The sequence below is a fragment of the Scleropages formosus genome, chromosome 1 (assembly GCF_900964775.1).
Source record: "Scleropages formosus chromosome 1, fSclFor1.1, whole genome shotgun sequence".
Classification (NCBI taxonomy): Eukaryota; Metazoa; Chordata; class Actinopteri; order Osteoglossiformes; family Osteoglossidae; genus Scleropages; species Scleropages formosus.
Window position 1 is genome coordinate 52,706,800 of NC_041806.1, and position 22,157 is coordinate 52,728,956.

At 52.1% G+C, this 22,157-nt stretch overlaps 1 protein-coding gene across 4 annotated transcripts; it reads left to right on the forward strand.

Annotated features, from left to right (window-relative positions):
- The first annotated feature begins 4,475 nt into the window (after positions 1–4,475).
- Positions 4,476–21,745, forward strand: hspa12b (heat shock protein 12B). Of its 4 annotated transcripts, none has more exons than XM_029254488.1 (13): positions 4,476–4,789; positions 7,848–7,924; positions 9,838–9,926; positions 11,849–11,973; positions 12,078–12,264; positions 12,791–12,895; positions 13,352–13,468; positions 14,743–14,920; positions 18,533–18,619; positions 19,312–19,416; positions 19,763–20,021; positions 20,555–20,658; positions 20,804–21,745. In XM_029254488.1, exons 2-13 carry the CDS (start codon positions 7,903–7,905, stop codon positions 21,442–21,444), a joined length of 2,019 nt encoding a protein of 672 aa, XP_029110321.1. In that variant the 5' UTR covers positions 4,476–4,789; positions 7,848–7,902; the 3' UTR covers positions 21,445–21,745. The 4 variants fall into 4 exon arrangements, with proteins under 4 accessions (XP_029110321.1, XP_029110322.1, XP_029110320.1 ...); XM_029254489.1 differs by having other exon boundaries at positions 12,162–12,264; XM_029254487.1 differs by lacking the exon at positions 9,838–9,926 and having other exon boundaries at positions 11,849–12,264.
- Positions 21,746–22,157: the final 412 nt, after the last annotated feature.

Here is a 22,157-nt window from a genome sequence, read left to right on the forward strand (position 1 = left end):
CTAGTCCCATACGGGGTCGCGGGGAGCCGGAGCCTAACCCGGCAACACAGGGCATGAGGCTGGGGGGGAGGGGGGGGGACACCCAGGATGGGATGCCAGTCCATCACAAGGCACTCCAAATGGGGCTTGAACCCTAGACCCATGGGACAGCGGGACCCGGTCCAACCCACTGCGCCACCATGCTCCCCCCTTATATTGTATATATGTTTTTAATTAATTTAATCACCAGTTCCAATAAAATCACAAAAATTGTGAAACTAAGTGCAGGACTAGAGTGGAGAAAATGTGTTCATGGAGTTCATAACTTACATTGAACATTGTGGGTGGCACTGTGAGTAACACTACTCTCTTACAGCACCTGTGTGGTGCGAGAGGACGTGGGTTTGATCACCACTCAGTCTGTGTGGAGTTTGCATCTTCTGCTCGTGTCTATGTGGGTTTCCTCTGGGTGCTCTGGTTTCCTCCCACAGTTCAAAGACATGCTGTTCAGGTTCACCCATAGTGTGTGAGTGAGTGTGTGTGTTCCACTGATGTAGATGAGTGACCCAGTGTAAGTAGTGTATCTAGCAGTGTAAATCACCGTGGTAAATAACGTGTGTGGGCTGATAACACTACATTTAAATTTATTCATTTAGCAGACGCTTTTGTCCAAAGCGACATACATCTCAGTAAAAGTACAATTTATGCATTACATTGAGAGAAGGAGCCATAGCTGCAGACATGAAAGTCTCAAGCAAACCTAGTTTGTTCCCTACCACTTGCTACACCGAGGTTCATTGTTCGAGTAAGTGCATAAGACACAGGATAGACAAATCCTGATAGCCTCCCACCAATTTTTTTTTTTTTTTTTTAATATTATAAGATACACAAATAAGCAAATACAATGCCAGAGTAGTGGCTGAATAAAGATTGTATCTAGGGATGTTTATGGAATTGTGATGCGTAAACGGTTACACCTGAAATGAGCTGGAGAGATCTTGGGCGAAGTGGATCTGGAAAAGGTGAGTTTTCAGACCCTTCTTGAAAACAGGCAGAGTTTCCGCAGTTCTGAGTGACGGGAAGGTCATTCCACCACAACGGACCCAGAACCGAGAACTTCCGAGCTCTGCCTTTCGTGCGCGGGACCACCAAGCGAGCAGAAGTAGATGAGCGAAAGGGCCTGGCTGGGATGTACCGGTTGATCAAGTCCCGTGAATAGCTGGGAGCAGTTCTATCGATGCATTTGTACACGGTAACTGGGTTTTGAATTTGATTCGGGCAGCTATAGGAAGAGAGTGCAGAGAAATGAGTAGAGGAGATACATGGGAACGCTTTGGCAAATCAAATACAACCCGTGTAGCAGCAGCGTTCTGTATCAGCTGCAGAGGTTTGATGGCAGTAGCGGGAAGGCCGTTGCGGTAAAGAGTTGCGGTAGTCCAAACGGGAAGTCACCATGGCCTGAACAAGTGGTTGGGCAGAGTCAGTTGTGAGGTAAAGACGGATCCTAGAGATATTATGCAAGATGTATCTGCAGGACAGGGTTGTGGGTTTGAAGTGATGAGGGAAAGATAGACTCAAGTCAATTGTCACTCCCAGACTCTTAGCCGAGGAGGTATGAAAATGAGTGAGTTGTCCGGTTTGATCGATAGATCATGACAAGAGGACAGGCCAGCCGGGAGGTAAAGAATCTCTGTTTTGGAGAGGTTGAGTTGGAGGTGGTGATCAGACATCCATGAAGAGATAGATGTCCGACAGGCAGGCAGCAATGTGTCCAGGTGGAAAGGAGAGGAAGAGCTGGGTATCATCAGCATAGCAGTGGTATTTGAATCCATGGGAGGTTATGACTGGACCTAGGGAGGAGGTGTAGATGGAGAAAAGAAGAGGACCCAATATCGAACCCTGCGGAACACCGGTTGAGAGAGGCAGAGGAGAAGAACAAGAGCTCCCCCAGATCAATTGATAGGATCTGTCAGAGAGGTAGGACTCAAACCATCTTAGTGCCGCACCTTTGATCCCAAGCTGGTTCACTACATAGACTTCACTGGAAGTCGCTTTGGAAAAAAACATCTGTCAAATGAATAAACATAAATGTGAACATTAAATTGCAGTAAATGCCAAGTAGGGTTACAGATGTAGAAGTGGAAGATTTGGGAAAGACTTGCACCTTCTCCTAGGAAAGAGTAATACATGTAATGCAGACTTTTTTTTCCAATTTCAGCTATAAGCAAATCAAAACTCTTCAGGCCAATAACATTCTGAGTGTATCTGCATAGAAAAACCATTTTAATTTGTAAAAGTGTTTGCTGATCTTTCAAAGCCTTTCACTCCTGGTGGAGTGTGAGGAACGGGTCGCGTTCTCTAAAAGGCACAAATGAATCAAATCGGAACCATTTATCAAAGACTCTGCTCAAAAACACAGTTAAGGCCACCTCACAATTTAATGATGAAATAATGAGAAGTTATTAACTTATATTTTAAAGTGACATTCCTAGTGAAAGTGGCCAACGCTCAGCACTAAGTACCTACTGTGCCCCACCCATTTGAGAGGGACTCGAACATGTCAGGACAGCGATGCAGGTGGAACAATTGTCGTGGTTGTCATGGCAATGTGGGGCAGCAAACCCTCCCTGTTCTGTGTGGAAGGACAGTGACTCACTCCTGTGGGTCTTTCCTCTCCAGTTGAGTCACGATGCATGAAAGTGGGGTCCAGACTCTGCCGAACTGCCGCCGCAGCTGGGAAGTTTTTGGTGCCCAGAGGGGCGGCTGCACCACTATAGCCTGGGTTCGCTGTAAGCGCAGCAAGGTCCCACCTGTTCCTGGTTCCATGCAGCAATGCAACGGCTGGGGTGGGAGACTGACTCCCCTAAACTCATGCACAATTCAGAGTCACCTGTCCACTTGAGACACATGTCTTTGGACTGTGGGGGGAAACCAGAGCACTTGATGTGAACACAGGGAGGACATGCAAATGCACTGGGCTGGATTCGAACCCACATCCAAACAGACCAGTGCTACCTGCTGAGCCACCTGCCCTGCCTGTGCGAACACACTGGTCCAGTGAAGTGTAGGGCACTCCAGTGAAGTCAACACTTCCCATGTGGTCGTATCTCTACTGCTCTCATTGCAAGGGTGCAAGCAGCACTCGGGGGAGGGGGGGGGGGGCAACCCTGTAGAGCGTCCAGAGACAACCCCCCCAACACTGGTGGTTTACATTAAACATCAGGGGGAACAAAGGGGGAAGGAGCCCTTTGTGAAGCATGTTGTGTGTATGAGGCCCTCGGCCGCCACCATAATAGGTTCCAGACCCAACAGCATTAATTTCATCTGGAAATATGACGAGCAGATCGGGAGGCGTTTAGGTAGAGTGTGTGTGTGTGTGTGTGTGTGTGTGTGTGTGTGTGTGTGTGTGTGTGTGTGATGGGGGAAGGCGGGGAATGTGTGTTCAATCAGTGCTCATGGGAGGAAATCGGATCCTGGTGGACTGCTCCATTCATCAGAAAAGTATGCAGAGCTCCCCCAACACACACACAGAGTGTAAAAACATACACACGTCTTGCACACGCAGGGGGCTCTCGATCCTATGCGCTTCTCTCATGTTGCGGTGTTTGTGAGGGGGGGCACAGAAACCCTCTGCAGGATTAGCTCAAAATTACATTATTACACTTTATTATGGAAGGTCTGCCCCCCCCCCCCATCCTTCATCTGCAACATACATGTTAATCTCTTCCCGTGTTCTTCTGGACATGTCCTACATGAAACAAACATAGAACACTAACAACTGATGAGCAGAGGACACACACTCATACAGAACGGACACACACTTTTAAACAGGGACATGGGGACCTCTCTGTGCACATCAGCAAGTTGTATCTATATCTACTCTACATCTATACCTATATCTATATCTATATGCAGTCGTCTTTATGATGCCAAAATGATGTGCCTGACTACATTAGACAGGCATTTCCATAAAGTGAAGTTAAAATCCACTCTGTAATCGTAATCGGTTACTTTGGAGAAATGTGTGCGATGTGTTAAGAAGTGTGAATGTCAGCGACACTCTGACAGAGGACAGCGGCGTCACGACACACGTGAAATGGACAACAACAGGTCCGGTTCCGGCATGTGACGTGTTCAGAGTGTGCGGAGCGAAGGGTTAAGAGCGCAGAGCCGTCACGCCCTCGTACCACGGCCTGGAAAGTTGGAGACCAACAACAGGAAGCTGTTTAAAGGGACCCTCCTGCCGGGTCGGGGGGAAGGGGGTCGGGGGTCCGAGAGAGCGGAGCGATGAGCGCAGGCTGCTACTCGACGAACTGTAAACTGTATTTATGCATGTGCACGCACGCACACACACACACACACACACACACACACACACACACACACACACACACACACACACTGTTAAAAGGACTGACATGAGGTCAGCGCCCCCTCCCCTTCACAGAGTGTTGTAACCACGTCCTCCGCTGGGTTCCTGGTGGGTGTGTGTGTGTGTGCGTGCGTGAGTTCCTGGTGGGTGTGTGTGCGTGTGTGAGTGTGTGTGTGTGTCTCCCCCTATCACCCCTTTCCTCCTGACATTCCAGTGCAGCAGGACTCGCTGGAGCAGTGCGGCGCCCTGAGAAGCTCCATCAGGCGAGAGGAACCTCCCTGCAGCTCCTGCTCCCCAGCGCCACCGTCCAGCACATCTAGAGCCGTCCACTGCCGGGGATCCGTCCACTGCAGACACCTCGGCCGCGCTGGAGAAGCACCTTCGGCCCTGACTCTGGTTCCCGACTCCACTGGAAGGAGGACTGAGAGTTTCTGAGAGGTGAGTCTGTCGTTCATGTGCTTTGAAACGTCCACGTCTTTCAATGGATTTTGTGTCTTTATGTGTTTCGTGTGTGTGGCCTGGGGTTCGGGGGACAGATCCGGGTGTTTCCAGGTCAAGTCTGCTGTGTTATATTAGAGGGGGTCATGTTTAAGGAACTACTGGGGGGGCAGGAGGGAGTGAGGAGGGATGGCGGGGAGTGGCAGCGCTGAGTCCCGTTCTCTGTAAGGTCCATCTGACGGAGGAGCTACAGCGCAAGGGTCCGAAATCCAAAGTGTGCCGGTCTACTTTTGGCTTCAGTGTGGCGCAATGAACTCCCTGTGTCCCTCAGAGCTGCTGAATCCCTCTCAACACTCAAGAACGGTCTCAAACCCACCTTCTTGAGGGCCACTTCCCTCCTGATCTCCTGACTGCTGCATAAACTCACATCACACCATCTGTCATCATCACCTCTGTGTTTCCTATCACTTCTATATACAGCTACTGTGTACCGCGGTATTGGAGACACTGACTGTGGTACAAAAATTGCCTGTGTGTGTCTATATCTCTTCACCTGTTGCTGATGCACTTCTGCGAAAAGTGTCTGATATGAATGAAGTGTAAATGAATACATGATGAAAACTGACACACACACACACACACACACACACACACACACACACACTGGCTGAAACCACTTGTCCCGAGCAGGGTTGCAGTGAGCTGGAGCCTATCCTGGCAACACAGGACGCAAGGGAAACACCCAGGACGGGACGCCAGTCCGTCACAAGGCGCCCCAAGCGGGACTCGAACCCCAGACCCACCAGAGACCCAGGCAAACCCGCTGCACCACCGCCTCTCCTAATGATGGAAACTGCAGCTCAGAAGTACATCGATGTGCTTTATGAGGCCCAAAGGCGTGTGTCCCTCACACACCACCAGGCCTGTGCACAAACAGCCTTGACCCCCCAGATCACACCTGACCACAGAGGACTAGGGTGCTGAGTGAATGATGAATGGTTAAGGACACTGGATGCCCTGCCCCCCCACCCCCCCCCCAAGAGCACCACCCTCTGAAGGTCACAGGTTTGAATCCCACCTCCAGCTGTGGTGCCCTTGATCAAGGTACTTCCCCTAAATTGCTCCAGTAGAATTTCCCAGCTTCATAAATGAGTAAATACGTAGCTGTAAGTGACTTTGGAGAAAAGCGTCAGGTAAAGGTGTTACTATAACATTCGGTTCTGACACCATGCAAATTGATATAAAAAGCTATTTTCGCTGCCTTCGTTTATTCCTCTCGGGGAGATTTTAATTTTACGCTTAATCATTCAGCAGATGCTTTTCACCAAAGTGACGTACAGCTCAGCGAAACAAAAGGGCATCAGGAACAGATGGAGAGTGTAGACAGAGACACAGGATTCTCAGAGCGGTGAGTGTGTCTGACGCCTCTTTCACCAGCACACAGTACAGAGCAGCTGCCTGAAGAACTGGGAGGAAACACAGAGGTATTTGTGACAAACAGCATCATGTCAATTTCTGGAGCAGTTAGGAGATCAGGAGCGAAGTGGCTCTGAACGAGATGAGTTTGGCTGTCGAAAGGGATTCAGCAGCTCCGAGGGACAGAGGGGCCTCATTCCACCACACCGGAGGAAGAACACGGTTCTGGGCTCGGACCCCTTGTGTGTGGGACCACCAGTCCGGCTGGAGTGTAATGAGCAATCGGGTCCCGTAGGCATCAGGGTGCGGCTCCGCTGACGGTTTCGCAGACTGTAACCAGAGCGTCGGACTCGATCCAGCAGCTACAGGAAGCCGACGGGTCAACGCTTCAGCGGGTCAAACCGGACTCGTACCGCGGTATTCCGTCTCGGCCGGAGAGCGGCGGTCCAGCTGGGGTATCGCCGTGGCGCGGAGCAGGAGCCGCGTACGGTGTGCCGTGGGACGAGGGTGGGTCCTCAACGCGTTACACAGGAAGTATCTGAAGGAGCGGGTTGTGGGTTCGCTGTGCTGGGCGGAGCAGAGATGCGAGTCGATCGTTACTCTCGGACTCTCGACCGATGAAGAGGAAGCCGTACAGGTTCGCAGGATCCTCCGTAGGCGGACGGACCGGCCGGGGGGCGACGGCTCTCGGTCTTGGAGAGTTACAGCTGCAGGAGGTGCGGGGGTCTTTCTGCACACCTGTATGTGTCTACACACGCATGAGAAGGGGGGGAGGGACTCCAGTAGAACGTAAGACCGCGCATGGGTGGGGGGAGGTGCTAGCGCTGCGTTTCCCTGCGTTACACATCACACCGTACACTGCGCAGTCGCAGAGGGGCTGCTCTCCAGGAACCCGCGTCCAGACGGCAGGACGGCAGGAAGTAGGCAGGATGTTGGGTCGAGACAGCTGAGCGTCTCCGGCACTCGCATCCAGAGGTGACCGGGAACGGCTGGATTTTCGGAAAAGACGGCGCAGAAAGAACCCCCAAGTGCACCGAAAAGGATGAGGTCATTTCCTGTTCTGGCCAGTGAGGAATACACACCCGTTCCTCACGCACGGGGCGGTTCGCTGGCTGGAATCGGCCTGTTGGCAAATTCCCATGAGGAGGGGCTCCCATTACCATTATTTACACTGAGAAAAGTGAAATCACCTAAAATCAATTCAAATACCGCAGTAAAGGGTATTTTGACGATCCAACGCATTTTATAGCATACACGTGTGCGTTTTCCAGAAATGATCGCTTTATTCGCTCATTCATCGTCAGTCAGAGGACCGGTCACTGCAGGATCACGGAGGGCTGCCGTCTATCCAGGAAGCGCAGGGTGTGACGCAGGGTGGACCCGGACGGAGACATTGTGCTCGTTCGCCTCACGGATGTTTATAATACAGAAAAAATACTCACAAGGGCACCGCCTGCATCTTTCTCTCTGCAAAACCTGTGAATGCTTTGCTGTGAGAGGCGTCGGGTTCGAATCCCACCTCCTGGATAAGGAACGTGTCCCGACGCCTGTGTGACCGTCACTCGTTGTCCACGGTGTTTGAGGCTAAAGAGGACTCTTCTGCTCTTGTCTTTGCTGCAGGCTGCAGAGTCCCTGGGCCCAGGATCACAGCGGACCCTCCGCGTCCCCCTTTGTCCCCCGTGTCCCCGCATCCCACCATGGACAACCTCCAGATCCCAGGTAAGAGCCCACATGGGAGTCCAAGACACACAAAGTGCCAAACTACGGTTTATACACCTCCAGACTGCGGGGACACGTCACAGGCGTAATTCCGTCAGGTGCTGAGCCTGATGTCCACCACGAGAAAGGTGTAGGGGACAGGGCTTATGCTGGAGCTGTTCGGTCGCCGCTGCGCTCCGTAACCTCATATGGATGGGAAAGGTGGACATCGAAGAATAGGAAATAGGGCTCCTTTGACCTGCGGTGCTGGAGGACACCTTGAAGGACGCCAGGAAATGGACAGGCGGGAAAACAAACGGATGGGTGTCGGATCGAATCGGCCCGGAACCGTCACGCAAGCGCAAACGATGAGACTGAGGTTACCATCCTTTGGATACACCGAGAAGGCTGGATTTTTTAGAGAAGATGACGATAGTTGGGAAAGCTGGGGCAAGAGAAGAGGACGAGCTGCAACCACACGGATGGACTCGGTCACGGCGAGGGTGGACTAGCCCTTTCGGCACTAGGGATACAAACGGAGAAGAGAACTTTCTGGAAGGACTCTGTATATGAGGCCAACGACAGTTGAGATCAACTCAACAGCACTTAGCAACAGGAACCGGTAGAAGATGCCTTCACCCTGTAAAGACTTGTCCTTCCATGATCTATGAAGAAAAGTGCAGCCCACCAGCCCACCTGTGAGGGAACGAGTACGTCTTTGGACCGGGGTTCAGTGACTCGCTGGACTGGCCGTCCAGCCGTTACCTCCTCAAGAGTTGCTCAACTGCAGCATTAATGTGCGTTTCCAGCACCGTCCCTCCCCTGGGAATACCGACTGGTACCGATAACATTCCAGTCGTTCCCAGTGGACGCACGCATTCCGGAACGCGCCGCATAGCGTGTCCACGGCCTATGGGAGTGACTGAGATGGACGGCAGAGCTCGGCCTCCGCCTTCCCGACCACAGCGAGCTCGAGAGGGCGATGACCGCTGCTGGGATCCAGTCCCTGGGGCTCCTGTGCCCTGGTTCATGTGCTATCCCATGATTCTTTGCATGGGCTGCATCAGCTGGGGTTTTTGACCCCACGGTGAGGGCGGCGTCCAATTACATGACTTCAGTGGGTTTCCACAATGCCCACATTTCAAGGGAAGACAGGAAGGTAAACAGTTGTGGCAGAACCCCCCCGCCCCCGCCCCCATCCCGCTGTGCCGGGTTCGAGGAGAGTGTTCTGTAAACTCTCAGTCTGACTGCGCTGTGTGATGGACCACACACACACACACACACCACACAACTTGCCGTCCATCTGAAAAGTACAGTGAATGAATGAATGAATGAATGAATGAAAAAACAATATTAAAATATAAGGTAGGAATAATGATTTTTGTGAGAAACAAAAAATGTATTGTGTTTTCTTTGTAAAAATACCATTTATTTCGGTGTCTGTTTTAAGTGACTTTTTTGTTCCGGAACTGACCATTTTTTCCAAAAGAAAGGATGATAATGTGACCCCCTGTAAACGGGAATTTCCCTCAACGGGCCACAAATTACATTCATTTATCGAGCCGACGCTTTTCTTCAAAGTCACTCACGCCGTTGAGCTGCTTACATCCATTTACCCATTTAAACAGCAGGGTAATGTTTACCGTGTCTGTTCAGGGTAAGTACCTTGATCGAAGGGACTGCAGGTGGAGGTGGGATTCGAACCTGTGACCTTTCGCTGGAAGGCGGTGACTCCAAGCGCTATGCCCCCTGCTGGAGCAGTAAACCACGGGCCGCACGGCGCGGCGGTCAAGGAAATGTCCGTGTAGCCCGACGGCTGCTGGTTCGCGCCAGGGGATCGGAGCTGCTCTCGTACTGGACTTCGCTCCTGTATGTGAGCTGTTTTTGTGGAGCTGCTGAACGACAGAAGAGTAACTACGATTGTCTTCTTTCAGGTGAGAGTAGCTCTGTGCCCCCCTCTCCTTCGTGCTCTCCGTCCCGAAACGACTGCGGCATCGCCCCCCTCACACCCTCCCCGTCCCCGGTAAGCTGTGGCGCGGTGGCCCGGTGTGCATGCGGCGTCAGGTGGGCGGGGCTTCAGATGGGGGCAGAGCAAGAGGCGCTCGTGTGTGCCGTGTGTGTGTCGCGTGTGTGTCGTGCGTGTGTCGTGTGTGTATCTACACTTTTGTATAAAGTGTGGATCTAAAGCCAAGGTTTCATGCAGGGTTTGCAGCCTGGAGGCCCAGATGCGTCTCACACCCTGTTCTGTGAGGGGCAGAGTAACACATCACACGTGGCCCTTCGTCGCAAAGCGCACTGGGAGCTCTGGCGATCAGCTCTCATCACGGGGACACATGGCTCCGCACGCACACGCACGCACACGCACGCACGCACACAAGTGGGCCCACGTGCGTTTCTTTTTCTTTCCTAATGATGGAGCTGTAACTTTACTGTAACTTTACTCTAAGTGTCGTGACTCTACATTCTTTCTGAGCCAGAAGTGAAAAATTGTGAGCCGATTAGAAGGAAAATACTGTGTTCTGATGGTGACGCCATCAAGGTAACAATGTGTGGAATGAGGTGCTGGTTAAGATTTCCTATTTGTGATATAAAAGTTCATCATGATGAAGTAAACAGCCGCCGCCTGTGTTTATTACACTTGTTGAACAATGTAGCTGTTTATCGATCGGTTTGCTTCGGCCTTTATTCACTTCGCCGCTGTTAGTACTGCTTACCGTGGTAAAGAATGTCAGGTGCACACGCGTGTTGTATGTGCCGGCGTGTAGCGGCGCAGGCGCGAACTGTGAGTCGCAACAAAAGCAGGCGCTACTTCCGACCACGGTCCGACCACTCGGCTGAGGAAATAGCGCAGCGGTGTCCACCTCCCTCTCGCTCTTCCGCTGTCCTCCGTTCATTTCCTTCCCGGTGGACCGCCGCGGGGCTCCGAACCCCCACCCTCAGGGTGCGGTGGCGCAGGCCCGACGCCGCTCCACGGACACAAAGAGCCAAACGCTGCGGCGAACCGCCGGAGACGAGGGCGTCTTACGGTTGTGTTGCGCTCCCGATGCGGTCTTTCTCCGTTCCTCTCAAGTTCCTGCTGAATTAAAACAAACGGTCAACGTGCTGCCAACACACAGATACACACACACCTTACGTGCACGGAACGTCGGCCAGAGACCTCCAGGGAACAGCAGAAACCATAAATACTAAGTGCAACAAATAAACCAAAGTAGAGAACTAAAAAGCCAAGCGGTTAAGAGGTTAATAAGAGAAAAGAGTCCATGACCGCCGATGGAACGGAAACGGAAAAGGGTGCGTCAGAAACACGCTCGAGAGCTGTGATTACGGAAGACGACAGGTGAATAAGGGAGACGGGTCACGGAGGGTCACCGTTCTACTGACCCGTCACGGACTGGACTCGTGCTCAAGTGTCGGAGTAGCGAAATGCCGCCATTGGTCCGGTCACGAAGGAAAGGAACCGCGGTGCTAGAGAAGGATGTTAACGCTACCATGAGCTCAACGAGCGAGAAATGAGGAGACGGTTAAAGGAAGAATGTGACGGAGTGGCGGAGTGAGGCCACGCCCCCCACTTCCTGCAGCCAATGAGTGACGGGCACCAGGTGCGGCCACGGTCTTCTCAGAGCGGTGGGGAGATGGCGCACGATGGCCCGCAGCGTACCGCAGCCTACCACCGCACACCTCGACGCTCCTCGTACCCGGCACGGCCGGAGCCCCACGGGCAGATTTGCAAAACCCCCGTCTCCTGTAGGCAGCAGGACAGGAGAAAACGACTCCAGGGGAAGGACGCAAGGAAGAGAAGGTGGAGTAGAAGGTGAAGAGACCTCGTGGAGAACATCTCACAGCAGACAGACTGAGGGGATCCAGGGAAAGGAGCGGTGGAAAGGCCTGCGAGAACGTGAGCGACGGCGCTCAGCTTTCAGTATGACCTGCATGTCCTCCCCCCAGGGTCCCGCCCCGAGGCCCCGAGCGGCTCGACCCTTCTCCGTGGTGGTGGCCATCGACTTCGGCACCACGTCCAGCGGCTACGCCTTCAGCTTCACGCAGGACCCGGAAACGATCCACATGATGCGGTGACGCCAGCGCTCGCACGCACGCACGCACGCACGCACACACGCACGCGCGCTCCGGCATGTGCCGTGACTGGCGCCGACCGTCCCTGTGCCCCCGCATGCAGGCGCTGGGAGGGCGGCGACCCCGGGGTGGCAAACCAGAAGAGCCCCACCTGCCTGCTGCTGACCCCCGAGCTCCGCTTCCACAGCTTCGGGTTCGCGGCGCGGGACAGCTACCACGACCTGGACCCCGAGGAGGCGCGCCACTGGCTCTACTTCGACAAGTTCAAAATGAAGATCCACAGCATCAGTGTAAGAGAAACTGGTCCTGCTGGTTCAGACCGCAAACGGTCCTGAAGACCAGCACTGGTCAAATATGGAACATTTTCCATTCGCATTTGTTTTTTTAACTGACTCACTCTCAGCTTCCTGTCACTTAAGTCTCAGCCAGTCGCAGCCCTTTGTTGCGGTAAATCTAACATCACAGCTGGAATAGCTGATTCGTTACTATTATTGCTATGAATTAATTTAAATTGTGAAATTGTGACACTTACAGCATTAACCTGCTTACGCTGATTTACCCTTTTATACCGCAGGATCTTTTGTACTCTTTCAGTTCAGTACCAGACTACGGGTAATACAGCAGGATGGTTATAGGTGGCAATGATTTATGGAGACGTTTAAATGATAGAAACCAGGGCAACGTTCATCAGCGTGTCCAAAAACTGTGTTCTTTAAACACACTGACTTTAAACATGAAAAGGGTGAGAAAAGAGCCCTTGTTGCCCGTCGTATGTGACCCCCCCACCCCATCCCACCCCATCCCACCCCGCCCTAGGACCTGACCATGGAGACGGAGCTGGAGGCCGTGAGCGGTCGGAGGGTCCGAGCCATCGAGGTGTTTGCCCATGCGCTGCGCTTCTTCCGCGAGCACGCCCTCAAGGTACGAGTCCTTTCCGTTGCCACGGAAACAGGTGCATTCCCTCCACCTTAGCAACACCTGTACGCTGAACACAAATATGATGGTGAGTCCACAGAAGTGCGTGGGGCATTATGGGACGGGGGGCTGCACAGCTGCAGGCCAGTATTAGTGGGACACACTGAAAAGACCTTGGAAAGAGTCTGATAGAGACTGTTAGTCGTAAATATTGACCAGAAGCTACGTGGTCCAGCCTCTCCAGCAGCCCCAAGGTCACGGGTGCGAACGTCAGCTCTGGTCTCGGGCTTCGCTCCGCTGCTGGTGGGGTGTACTTAAACGCTGCGGTGACTGACCCCGAGCGTGTCCGTGTGAGCGTGTGAGCGTGTGCGTGTTTATGGCTGCAGGAGAGCTGCCGCCGGGCTCCACTCGAGCGTTTGCGTCGTGGTGAAACCTGCGCGTCGGCGTGTTTGTGCCGCACAGGAAGTGAAGGATCAGTCTTCGTCGGTGCTGCAGGAGAACGAGGTGCGATGGGTCATCACAGTCCCAGCTGTGTGGAGACAACCGGCCAAGCAGTTCATGAGGGAGGCGGCGTACCTGGTGAGAAGCACACGCTGCACGTTTTCTCACCTTCATTTACCAGACATGTACAGTGATCAGTAACTGTTCTTTAACTCACACCTGTATCCAAGGTGACTTACTGTGTTAGACACACTGCAGTAAAGTACCTACAGTCATTCACACATCTGTATAGCTGTACAGCAGAGCAGTGTAACACGCACACACACACACACACACACAGGACGATCCAAAGTTGCCATGTCTTTAGATTGTGGGAGGAAACCAGAGCACCTGGAGGAAGCCCACATTAACAAGGGGACAACATGCAAACTGCACACAGACCGAGTGGATATCGAACCCATGTCCAATTCCACAGCTACCTGCTGAGCCAGTACACCAGAACAGTGGGCCCCCCCGATTCTTGCACCACACTCTCAACTTACGAGTTTTCCCATCCTGGCGAGACCCCCCTCCCCCCACTCCCAACCCAGCAAACCTCACACCAGTGTTTCCCGGGACCCCCCCATCCTGGGCAGAGTTTCCTCCTGCCCATGTCACGGAGGGGAAACAATGCGAGGGGGTGCCGCACAAACACAGGAAGCCACTCCTGCTAGACTGAGGATCATGGGAGGAAAAGGGCCCACCCACAGAGACACACACAACTCCCACACCCCCCCAGCGGCACCACACCCCACCTCTGCCCAACTCTATCCCGCGGTGTTTACACTGAGCAGCCGCTCCTTCCTGTTTCCCTCAAGTCCCCTTCGCTGTCCCTCCTTTTCTCCTGCGGTTCCTGTCTATGTGAATCGTTATATTTATTGCAGTGTGTGTGTGTGTGTGTGTGTGTGTGTGTGTGTGTGTGTGTGTGTGTGTGTGTGTGTGTGTGCTCTTTGTTCACGAAACGAAAACACCAATCTCCTCTGTTGAAAATACCCGGAGGCTGAAAGTGGAACAATGTGGTCTTTCTAGCAAACAGGATGCAGCGGTAGCCAAGGTAAACCACGGTAAACTGTGAAGCTGGCAGCCGCAGTGCAGGGACACCGAGCATCGCCGACTCTCTCATCACTTCACTGATATGAGTTCTAGGGCACTGATCAGAAACTGGTGCCAGCTTTAGGCTGAAGGAAAGAAAGCGGATGTGTGTATGTGCGATCAGAAGGTACATAAAATAAAACAAAATAAAATAAAGGAAAAATCGTCGTTGTGCCTCATCATGGAGACTCCAGAGACCCAAGAACTGTGTGGAGAAGCTCAGCTGCAGCACGGTGCAGCCGTGACGCGATCCGATCTCCTGCTTCTCCTTGTCCTCCCAGGCCGGCCTGGTCTCGCCAGAGAGTCCCGATCAACTCCTCATTGCCCTCGAACCCGAAGCCGCCTCCATTTACTGCAGGAAGCTGCGGATGCACCAGGTGATCGACCTGAGCGCGCGGCCCATCGCCAACGGCACGGACGTCGACGGGTCGCGTCTCTTTGACTCCGGCTTCAGGCAGGGTGAGGCCTCGCTCACACACACCGGACACACACCTCATAGCGCATAATGAAATAAATGCATAAAGATGGTATTCGCACACAATTTATAAAACCATTTCCAAGCAAAGTGTTCGACCCAAAACAGATACATTGTATCATCGGATCGAATAAATTTACATTTACATTTATTCATTTATCAGACACTTTTCTCCAAAGCGATGTACATCTCAGAAAAAATACAATTTGTGCGTTACATTACGAGAAAGAGACATGGTTGCAGACATGTAATTCTTAAGTAAACCTAGTTTGTTTCTTTCCACTTTATGCCCCGATGTTCATCACACAAATAAGTGCTTTTTTTTTTTCATGGTACACAAACATTTACATACATTACAGGAGTAGCGGCTGTGTAAAGGCTTATCTGGGGATGATCATGAAGTTACGGTGCATGAACATTTACACCTTACATGAGCTGGAGAGATCTTGGGCGAAGTGAGTCTGAAAAAAGGTGAGATTTCAGACCCTCCTTGAATGTAGACAGAGTTTCAGCAGTTCTGAGTGAGAGGGGGAGGTCATTCCACCACAACGGAGCCAGAACCAAGAATGTCCACGCTTTACTTTTTTGTGCGCCGGACCACCAAGCGAGCAGAAGTAGATGAGCGAAAGGGTCTGGCTGGGGTGTAGTGGTTGATCAAGTCTTGGAAATAGCTGGGAGCAGTTGTATTGATATATTTGTATACAATAATCAGGGTTTTGAATTTGATCCAGGCAGCTATAGGAAGAGAGTGCAGAGAAATGAGTAGAGGAGATACATGGGAACGCTTTGGCAAATCAAACACAACCCGTGTAGCAGCAGCGTTCTGTATCAGCTGCAGAGGTTTGATGGCAGTAGCGGGAAGGCCACACAGGAGAGAGTTGCAGTATCCAGACAGGAAGTCACCATGGCCTGAACAAGTGGATGGGCAGAGTCAGTTGTGAGGTAAAGACGGATCCTAGAGATATTATGCAAGATGTATCTGCAGGACAGGGTTGTGGGTTTGAAGTGATGAGGGAAAGATAGACTCAAGTCGATTGTCACTCCCAGACTCTTAGCCGAGGAGGTATGAAAATGAGTGAGTTGTCCAGTTTGATCGATAGATCATGACAAGAGGACAGGCCAGCCGGGAGGTAAAGAATCTCTGTTTTGGAGAGGTTGAGTTGGAGGTGGTGATCATACATCCATGAAGAGATAGATGTCCGACAGGCAGGCAGCAATGTGTCCAGGTGGAAAGGAGAGGAAGAGCTGGGTATCATCAGCATAGCAGTGGTATTTGAATCCATGGGAGGCTATGACCGGACTGAGGGAGGAGGTGTAGATGGAGAAAAGAAGAAGACCCAATACCGAGCCCTGCGGAACACTGGTTGAGAGAGGCAGAGGAGAAGAACGAGAGCTCTGCCAGACCACTTGATAGGATCTGTCAGATACGTAGGACTCAAACCATCTTAGTGCCGCACCTCTGATCCCAAGCTGGTTAAGAGAGGAGAGTAGAATCCGGTGATTTACAGTGTCGAATGCTGCAGACAGATCGAGGAGAATGAGGACTGAGGAGAGGGAGACAGCTCTAGCAGTTTGGGGATCATCAGATACCACCAGAAGGGCGGTCTCAGTGGAGTGACCAACTTTGAAACCAGACTGATAACCATCAAGGAAATGGTTCCGGGTGAGGAAATCGGACAGTTGATCACAGGCTGCCCGCTCAAAGGTTTTGGACAGGAAGGAGAGGAGAGAGACCGGTCTGTAATTTTCAACCAGACTGGGGTCCAGGGAGGATTTTTTTAACAGAGGTGAAATTAGAGCGCTTTTGAAGGCAGCTGGGAAACAGCCAGAGAAGAGCGAGGAGTTGATGATAGAAGAGATGAAGGAGGAGAGTTGCGGGGAAATATTCTGAAGGAGTGATGATGGGATCGGATCAAGCGAGCAGGTGGTGGCTCTGCGCAACATCAGGAGGTCAGCAACTTCAGATTGGGAGAGCGGCTTGAAGTTGGAGAGGATAGCTTCACAGGGCAGGGAGGTCCAGAGTGAACCGGGCAGGTTGATGGTGAGAATTTATTAGTGATTGCTTTGACTTTATCTCTGAAAAACAAAGCAAAGTCTTCAGCAGTGAGAGAAGAGGGAGGAGGAGGTGGCGGGGACACAGAAGGGATGAGAAGGTGGGAAAGAGGCTGTGTGGTTTTTTGGATGCAGACTGTATTTCATTGTGGAAGAAGGAGGTTTTAGCTGAAGAGACAGCAGAGTGAAAAGTTGCTAAGAGTGACTGGTAGGCATCCAGAAGGTCCAGAGAGAGATGGGAGGCATAGGCTGGGATGAAGTAGCCTTTCTCACAGCGGACTGGCAGCTCTAGAGTCCCATGGAGAAACTGAAGCAGGACGGCGGGTTCGACAGGTGAGGATAAACCAAGTTACTGTAGCAGCTACAGCGTCCAGGTGTCCGGTGGTGGCGACGTCGCGCGGCTCGGTTGCCGTAGACAAGTTTGATGGTCGACATGGTCAACGCATGATCCCTCGTGGAACATGATGCCGGTAGCCTTCCTCGGTGGAATGACTCCCACAGAGAGACTCCCTCATCTTCGCATCAAGAGGCTGCTGTTACGGGTCACCAGCCGCTATTTAAACAGGGCTGATTCCTGTCAGCTGAGATTCCTAATCGAAATCGAAACTACTCCAACAATGGCGACCAGAAGAAACAAACAAACGCGATTAATCGATCGACGGGGTCACGCCCACTCCACACTACGGTACACAGAATTGTTTAGCTTTAAATACATCATATACGTTATATCTGTACCAAAATATTTACCGTATTTCTCTTTGTTATTCCTTTTATCTACCGCTGTTAACTGTCATTATTACAGTCCACGTACCATCCCTGTTTACTGTGATTTACACCATCTCCACCGTGTCGTTACTGTGTTTTTTCAGTCAACCGGTTCTCCAGTGATCATGACATCATGGTATTTCACACGTTACATACAGTATATACTGTATGTAAACACACATGTACAATGTATACAACATGTGACACTGATGTGGTGAACATACAAGGTTATGAAGGTTAACCTGTCCATACACACACACACACACACACACACACACACAATGGGCCAGAGCACCAGAGGAGCTCTTCCAACCATCATCAGCAGGTAGCAATGTGGTTAAGGACCTCGGACTGTCAGAAAGGTTTCAGGTTCTGAGTCAAAGAATGTAAATGGGCAGTAGGGGGCACAGCGTTTAGAGCCTTCGGACTCAAAGGTCATAGACTCGAATCCCACCTCCTGCTATAATAACCTATAATCAAGGTACTTGCCTGAACTGGATGCTGGCCTCTCACTCAGAGTTGCCCAACACCCCCACTGTACCCCCCCCATACTAAGTCCATGTGTAGGACACACATGCTGATCATCTCTTTTCCTCAAATTATGAACTGTTCTCTTTTCCTTTGCTTCCTTAAAGAAGCACAGCACCTCTCATTAGCATATTACCCATGTGCACATAACAGCCATGTGAGAGCCAGTCCCACACAGGGAGCAAGCGGCCAGGTGCATTGTGGGAGTGCCGTGCCCTGCTGTAACCGCACCCCATCCTGTCGCCCCGCAGCCAGAGAGCAGCTGCGCAAAGCCAGACACAGCCGCACCTTCCTGGTTGAGAGCGGCACGGGGGAGCTCTGGTCCGAGATGCAGACAGGTGAGCAGCCAGCAGGGGGCGTACTGCCAAGAGGGTGCAGGTTAACACCCCCCCCCCATGTCACACATTTAATACAGGAAAAGATGCGGGTGAGAGACAGACAGGGCTGACAAATCAAAGACCTGAATAAAGTTCTGACCTGAGCAGCAGGGGGCGTAATGGTTAGAGTGACTACATGGCAAAGGACTCAGGTTCAAATCGCACCCATGATCAAGGTACTTATCCTGAAGCGATACTGTAAAAACTTCCCTACTGTATAAATGGGTAAATCGGTGGATAGATGGCGTAGGACTGGCAACACTTTGTAAATTGTTGTTATGAAAAATATTTGCAAGTAAATCTTTTGAAATTTTAAAATAACCCATTAGCAATTTGGTTTCCACTTTGCTTATTTTTTCAATTTCTGAATAATATGTAAAAAAAAGTATTGTGATGCACTGGACTGTCCGGTCATTCCGATATGTGGTCACCTGGGAGCCGGTCATGTGTACTGTGGTGCATATGTGTCTTTATTTTTGCCTTCTTTGATTGATCGATCAATTAATCCATCGATCAATCCATCAATCAATCAATCCATCATTCATTCATTCAATGAATAGAGCGACTCAAGCAGAGCTGACGGATTCTGCTGCTCCACTTGGATACCGGTGCGTGTTCCTGTGTGCTTGTTGCTCATCCAAGCCCCTCCTCAGGTGACCGGTACATGGTGGTCGACTGTGGCGGTGGAACCGTGGACCTGACCGTGCACCAGATTGAACAGCCACAGGGGACCCTGAAGGAGCTGTACAAGGCCTCAGGTGGGTGCAGCGGCATCCTGGGACCACTCTGGGTTTTATATCTTTCCCACGATGGAAGTTTCAGACCTCGGATTCGAACCCCCACCCTTCTGTTCACGAGTACAGCTTTGAAATCAGGTGGACTGTGATGAGTCTGCATTGTCTCAGTTACACAGTTTGTTCAAAGCAGACAATGCTGGGGCCAGTAGGGGGCGCAGTGCTGTGTGCATCAGCATCACAGCAGAAATGTCCAGTTTCACACTGCTTTTACACCTATTAAAAGAACGAGACTCTCCAGAGCACCAGAGTCATCCTCCTCCCTCAGCTGCTCCCGAAATGACAGTATTTTACCCCGCTCTGCCGGCAGGGGGGCCATACGGCGCCGTCGGGGTGGACCTGGCCTTCGAGGCCATGCTGTGCCACATCTTTGGGGCCGATTTCATCGAGAGCTTCAAGGCAAAACGTCCGGCCGCTTGGGTGGACCTCAGCATCGCCTTCGAGGCCCGAAAGAGGACAGCGGCACCTGGACGCGCCAACGCCATCAACATCTCGCTGCCCTTCTCCTTCATCGATTTTTACAAACGCCACTGTGGACAGAGCGTGGAGACGGCGCTGCGCAGGAGCAAGTATGCCCCTCTCTGTGTGTGTGGCCCTCCTACTCGTTCAGTGCAAGTGGAGAATACTGCGTGACCGCAGTCTTTCCTTTCTCCATCATTGTGACTCCCGCCTGTGTACGAGTCACACTTCCTCCTCCCTCCAATCCGAACATGGTAAAGTGTGTAAGTGTTCAGTGTCTCAGTTGAGCGTGTTGTATTCAGTATTCGCTTGAAATGGCGTACAAGGTGTGTGCACAAACACAAAGCCAGTTTCTTCCTCTCTGCATGTGAACGTGGTGAAAACATGGTGAGCTGGTTGCCCCAAGACTGTCTGCAGCACTTTACCTTTCCACTTATTTACTTGACACATAGTGATTTACTCATTTCTACAGCTGGGTAATTTTTGCTGCATCAAAAATTTAAATGACCCTTTTTAAAATTTTAAAATTAATGCCTTAATCGAGGGCACCACAGCACGGACCTTGGCTCGCAAGGCAGTGACCAACCACTGCGCCCCCTGCTGCCCATATTAATGCAGCACGTGATTTGTGTCCCTCCCTCAGCATGAACATAGTGAAGTGGTCCTCGCAGGGGATGCTAAGGCTCACACCAGAGGCCATGAACGAGCTCTTCCAGCCCACCATTAACAACATTGTCAAACACATCGGTAAGAGACATCTGTACCGGTGTGAGCGTGTGTATCGGGGGTTCCTGGCTACGCCTGCCAGGCGACATCCATCTACCGTGTATTCATGTCTGGATCTCTCGGGCACTCCCATCAATCAACCTCCTCCCTTCAATTCCTCCCCCAGAGGAGCTGATGAAGAAACAGGAAGTGCAGGGCGTCCGTTTCCTGTTCCTGGTGGGCGGCTTCGCCGAGTCTCCTATGCTGCAGCAGGCGGTGCAGGGGGCCCTGGGCCGCAGCTGCCGGATCATTATCCCGCAGGACGTGGGCCTCACCATCCTGAAGGGGGCAGTGCTCTTCGGCCTGGACCCCACGGTGGTGCGCGTGCGTCGCTGCCCCCTCACCTACGGCGTGGGCGTGCTCAACCGCTTCGTCGCCGGACGCCACCCGCGCGACAAGCTGCTCGTCAAGGAGGGCCGCGAGTGGTGCACGGACATCCTGGACCGCTTCGTGGCCGCGGACCAGTCGGTGGCGCTGGGCGAGGTGGTGCGGCGCAGCTACACTCCGGCGCGTCCAGGGCAGCGCAAGATCATCATCAACATCTACTGCAGCGCCACCGACGACGTGGTCTACATCACAGACCCGGGAGTGCGCAAGTGCGGCGCCATCACCCTGGACCTGCCCGAGGCACCGGTCGGCACCCCTGCAACCGAGCGCCGCGAGATCAGGGCCACCATGCAGTTCGGCGACACCGAGATCAAGGTGACCGCCGTGGACGTGGCCACCAACCGCTCCGTCCGCGCCGCCATCGACTTCCTGTCCAACTGAAGTCCCGAGAAGAGTGGAGCTTCTCCCCGCTGCTGCCTGAGGCTTCGCTCCAAGCTGCAGCATCACATGGCCAGCGGGGACCTGCCAGATACTCGTTTCCCATCAGCACTCTGCTCTGGGTAGCTCCTCCTCCTGGCACTGTGCTCAAGTGGACTGGACTGCACTGTTTACTCCCCCCACTCACATCACTCTCCCGCCTGGGTCTCTTCTGAGCTCTTTCACTCCACAGTCACTCGCTTATCTGACATTTTTCTCCAGCTATTTACACTGATTTACCCATTTCTAGACCTGTGTCATCCTTAGTGTATCAATTCAGAGTAAGGCCCTTGATCAAGGGTACTACAACAGGAGGTGGGATCTGAATCCAAAGGCAGCAGCCCTAGCCACTACACCCCCTGCTGGCCCCCATATCTACTTTACTTTTCTTAGGCGCTCTGCTAAAATTGAGGAGCGCTGTTATTAGTGGTGGTGCTGCCACCTTCTGGTAGGGTAAAAAAACCAGCTAAAAAGCTACATCATTTTTCCATTTACTGCACTGTTTTGCTCAGTCGCTGTACCCTGACAGTACAGTAAGGACCTTGACCTTTACTAATGGTTTTATTAAGCATGTCAGACAAGTGCAACATTATTTATGAGATCAGTCCAAAATGAAGAGACCTGTCAAAGATGTGCTGATGGCACATGGGCAAAAGTCACCCACCAGGCATCAAGAC

What these genes read in the sequence shown, in the direction of transcription:
- hspa12b (XM_029254486.1), top strand. Translation starts at nt 11,546, where the DNA reads ATGGCCCGCAGCGTACCGCAGCCTACCACCGCACACCTCGACGCTCCT. An exon ending in TGAGGGAGGCGGCGTACCTG is followed by an intron (nt 13,469 to 14,742) that starts GTGAGAAGCACA and finishes TTGTCCTCCCAG; the next exon opens with GCCGGCCTGGTCTCGCCAGA. An exon ending in GGAGCTGTACAAGGCCTCAG is followed by an intron (nt 19,417 to 19,762) that starts GTGGGTGCAGCG and finishes CTCTGCCGGCAG; the next exon opens with GGGGGCCATACGGCGCCGTC.